This window comes from Vombatus ursinus, unplaced genomic scaffold, assembly GCF_900497805.2.
Source record: "Vombatus ursinus unplaced genomic scaffold, bare-nosed wombat genome assembly UNPS02015316.1, whole genome shotgun sequence".
NCBI classification, from domain to species: domain Eukaryota; kingdom Metazoa; phylum Chordata; class Mammalia; order Diprotodontia; family Vombatidae; genus Vombatus; species Vombatus ursinus.
The window spans coordinates 98509-103475 of NW_020955094.1; the positions used below are offsets into that span (position 1 = coordinate 98509).

The 4967-nt window shown below is 36.2% G+C and overlaps 1 protein-coding gene across 4 annotated transcripts in view; it reads right to left on the reverse strand.

Moving 5' to 3' along the window:
• The window catches only part of ASAP2 (ArfGAP with SH3 domain, ankyrin repeat and PH domain 2), a 166594-nt gene that overhangs the window by 97472 nt on the left and 64155 nt on the right, over positions 1–4967 (reverse strand). For all 4 annotated transcript variants that reach the window (XM_027847176.1, XM_027847174.1, XM_027847175.1 and 1 more), the window contains exons 7-8: positions 3556–3631; positions 2978–3064 (exon numbers count right to left, since the gene is read on the reverse strand). In XM_027847176.1, coding sequence (XP_027702977.1) covers positions 2978–3064; positions 3556–3631 — 163 coding nt within the window. The remainder of the gene's footprint in view (positions 1–2977; positions 3065–3555; positions 3632–4967) is intronic.

Below are 4967 nucleotides of genomic sequence, written 5' to 3' on the forward strand. Positions count from 1 at the left end.
ATGCTTATGCACTACACTGTGCTATGGTCTGGGGGAGATGCAAAGATGAATAAGACATGAATTTACAATCTAGTAGGAGTCATGAGACATGGATTGAGATAAGTAAAACAAAAATTAGAATATGTTAATGAGAAGAGAAGAGAGATAAATCACTTCCAAGGGGTTCAAGAAAGGTTTCATGGAGAATAATGGCTCACATTTATAGAGAGCTTGAAGGTATACAAAGTGCTTTAATATGCTATTTCATTTGATTTGAGAAGGTTAGGATTGGAGCTAGGTCTTCAAAGATGAGGAATTCAACAAGCTTTGACAGAGGCAGAAGGTGCAGGAAAGAAAGCCTGAATCGTGTTTAGAGAATGGTTCAGTCCACCTAGAACAGTGGTGTCAAGGGCCACTAAATCATACCTAAGGATCTATAGGGACAGCACATTGACTTAGTTTTTAAATGCATTGTAATTTATATTTTATTGTATTTTTAATTATCTTGTTAAGTATTTTCCAATTACATTTTAATTTGTTTAGGGCCACACTTATGGAGTTCATGTTTGACACCTTTGGCCTGGAGTCAGGGTGTATAGTTTGAGGTGATGCTACAATGATAGTTTGGGGTCAAGTGGTGAAGGGCATTGAATACCAAGCTGAGTTTTGGTTTTACTTGGTAGGTAGTGAGGAACTTAGGAAATTTTTTGATCAAGGAGGTGACCTAATGAAAACTGTTTTAGAATTGTTTAGCTTTAGAAATGTTTAGGTTAATATGGGAGCGTTATGAAAGATAGGGTTGGTGCACGGGCTAGTAGAGTGTACCAATAACCTGGGCATAAGGAGGTAAGAGCCTAAACAGGATGGTAGTAGTGGGAGTGGAAAAGAAAGAATGCATTTCAGAGGTGTGGTCTTGGCACTCCTCCCAAATTAAAAAAAAAAAGAAACTAACACTCATAGCTAAATTTCCCATACAAGCAACCTGAGGAGGGAGACGGTGCAAATATAAATAAATCGGAGCAGAATGTGACATCGTCACTAAAACCATTCACGAGACACCAGTATGTGGGGCACAAGAACTAGAAGGCAAAACCATAAGAGCTATGTCCCTGAAGCCCAATCTCCTTGAATAATGCTCCACAGAGGGCCCCAAAGTACTAACACACTGAACCAAACAAGACTAATAAGAACAACCCAGCCTCTCTTTTAAATAGTCACTGAAAACAATTCACAGAGGAATTTGCACTGTAGAAAGACTGATCACCAGGACAAAAATACACATTAACTCATTCACAAAAATACAGTTCTTCCTGTGAATGTTTACAACGACAGCTCCTCAGTGCACTGAAACCAGGAAAATACACATTTCCATACACAATGGACAAAAAAATCCAGGAAACTTCACTAAGTAGCTAAACCAAGGAACTGGATTTAATTTATTTTCAACACCAGAAGGAAAATGGCAGTGTTCCAGGTTGCATTTTGAGTAGGCAACTTCAAATGACAAATTATGAGCACTGGAAGTTCCTGGTGGCAAAAGGGACATCAATTTCACTGCTTATGGTGAAGTGGGAGAACCAAGGGTCTCTGTCCTTTATTCAAGATATGTGGATATAAAAGGAAATAAAGAGTCACAAATTTAAGCTACTTCTACCCAATAAAATAGTTAGGGGAGAAAAATCCAGTTTCTTGATGTTCAAGAAAGGAACATGCAAAGTACTTCAATTTATAGAATTCTAAACTACTTACTCTCCTAGACTTCGGTCACAAAAGGCAAATGCATTATCAGGAGAAAAAAATAATAATATTCAGTTATAGCACAAGAATATAAAATAAAAAAATATTAATGCTGAGCTTTATGTTACTACTAAATTAATTACTAGCACATTAACATGAACCTGTTTTCTAACAACTACTAAGCACATCTTAAGGCAATTCCTACAGTGCAAAGCAAATAGATATATAAAGTTAAAGAATAGCATACTCTTGAAAAGGTGATAGCTTAATGATACCACACTGGGCTTTATTACAAAAAGTACAAGTCCACTATTACAAGTCCTGAGTTTTGGTATGTTAACATTCAGTGACATCACTTTTCACAGGAAATAGTAGCTGGAAGGGACCTTAGAACAAGACCCTCATTTGACAACTAAGGAAAATAAAGCTTAGAAAAGTTAAATGACTTACCCAAGCTTAATGCCAGGGATAAAATTCCAAACTCTGAGCTTAATATTCTTTCTACCATACTATGACACCTCCCCTCTAAAAGTATTGTTTAGGAGAGACTTATAGGTTTCCAGCCTGGTTTCTGCCTTGGAAGACACAATTCTTTTTTAAAACCCTTTTTACATTATGTGTTTATATTTCTTATATGAATAAGGAGAATAAAGATGAAACTATTAACATTTTAGCCCAGAAAATAATCAGCATAAACAAAAAAGTCTTTTCCTTTGTGATATAGCACAGCGTTATAGAAAGGCGAAGCCACCAAGAACAATTCTGGGGCCCCCTGCCCATGAAGATGATACCCAGAAGAGATTTTACAAGGTAATACTGAAGCCATGTCCCAAAGATGGTAAACAGACAAGTTTTACTGGCTTTTTTTTCACACTGGACTAAGACTTGGAGTAAACTGAAAGAGCAAACCAGTAATTTTGGTACTGTGTAGCCAAAGACTTAGTGTGCTTACAATCAAGACCTTAAACAGCCTCAGAACTTGATTTTATAATGCTGTTTTAAGAATCACAGGCTGGTAGAGCTAGAAGGCAGCATCAAGGTTACCCATTCTAACCTCCTCCAATTTACAGGTGAGAAAACTGAGGCATCAAGAGGGTCAAGTGCCTAAGAACACTTAGGTGGTAAATAACAGAACTAGTATGTGAAGCCAGGTTCAACGACCCCAAATCCAGGGATCTTTTCACTACTGTACCACTGTTTCCAAAACTATTTAGAAACAAACCAAGAGAACCATAAAGCCTACAAAATTAAATCCCCTCACCTCTTTTTGTTCAACCTGGAGTGCTGATTTTAAAATATCTCGTAGCTGTATTAACTGTTTCCTTTCTTCATCCTGGGCCTGTTTGATCTAAATTAGGCAGAAAAGACAAAACCTGGGTTAAAATGAAGAAAGGTAAAAGTCTACAGATCATTATACAAGAAAATTTATTCCTTAATTAGTTAAGATATTCCAAACAACCAAAACAAGGATAGGCAATAAATAGGAATATGAAAAAATTGACAACAATTCTAAGTGGTATTAGAAGAAAATCGCTCAATACAAACAGCATAGCTTTGAAAATAATGTGCTGAATTTATGATATATTCTAAGAAGAAAAAAAGCAAGCTGTATTGAATAGAAATGTGCTACTTCATACATTATCTTTTCATGTTCTATATTGTATATGGAAATGCTCTTTTTTTGTTCTACCCAAAATAATATAAAAATAAATTTTTAAAAAGAGGTGTCTGATTGAATAGTATGGAAACTCAAGAAGGCAGAGTACCAACATTTGAAGTAAAAGCATTTCTTTAATAGTAAAAACCATTTTAAAATAAGTGTAAGAGGTCACATCTTACTATGTGAAGATCCGTTGAAAGAGTTTCAATGGAGGGTTTGAGGGTTTCAACAGCTTTCAGTCCATCCTGGAAGAAACTTGAAAAAAAAAAAAAGACTGATTCACAAGGGAAAAGAGAATTTAGCTGGATTTTCAAGGTTAATACAGAAAGGAAAGGAGAAAAAAGCTACTTTAATAGGAAAGGGGCTAAGGTTCTTATAATTATGATGAAATAAAAAAGATGAAAAGGACCTCAAAAGTTTGAGCAAATGAGAATTAAGTGGCACTTGCAAAATTAGGTTAGGCAAAGAAAATCTATTTTCCTGATTCTGCGGAGCTACATTAAGCTTGAAGAGAAAATGGTCTATGCATTTTATTATTATTAATACAATATTTATATATTATATATTATTATTATACACATAAAATGTCTTCTCTGCCTGCAACACACAATAGGAAATATGACCCTACTGAAAAAGTGGCTGTGAAGGATTAATAACCAGAGGCTTCTGGTCGGTTGATCTGACATGAAAGAATGTAAGCCCAAAAAAGTATGACTAGAGGGAAAAGGAGGAAGAATTAGGAGATGGGGGGAAGGGCAACAAAATAGGGAGGGAAGGGGACAACAGAAACTAGAGATTTTTACTGGAAAAGAGTGGATTATATTGATAAGGAAGAAGGGAAAAAAATGAGTAACAAACTGAAAATTGGTGAAGAACAGAGAAATACCACCTACAGAGCCCAAGGGATACCAAGCTGAGCCAAAGGAAATAGGAAACTCAGGCTCAGAAAACACTCAAATGTCCAAGTATATTAACCATCTTAAAAAACAAACAAACCAACCCAGAAATAATGCTCATAGGTACAGCACTTATAATGAATAGCTCATGAAAAACAAATGTAAACATCTAGGAGTAGGCTATTAAAAAAAACAACATGAATTTCTCTCCACCAATGCCCTCTTGTCAATGCTTCATTGTGGCACATAGTGACACTGAGTTCTTTAAGATGGTGCCAATGGTACACAAACTCTGACACACTCTACATCAATGCAAAAGAGTACCAAATTGGCATGGACTAGCATGTGTATAGTCAGAGGAAAGGCCTCATTACCAAGCTAGCTCCAGGGTGATGAATTTTTGGTCACACCCACTTACAAGGACCATATACCAAGGAAGAGATGAATGGAGGTACTAATCTGCCCTACTGGAAGCAGTCTTCAAGACCAAACAAAATTCTTCAAGACCAAACAGATCCTTGAAACAGTAAAGAATTTAAATAGTATGTTAAAGTGGTGAGAATGCTGGACTCAGAGACAGGAGTTGTTGTTCAGTCGTTTCTGACTCTTTGTGATGCCATTTGGAGTTTTCTTAGCAAAGATATTGGAGTGGTTTGCCATTTCCTACTCCAGCTCATTTTACAGATAAGGAAACT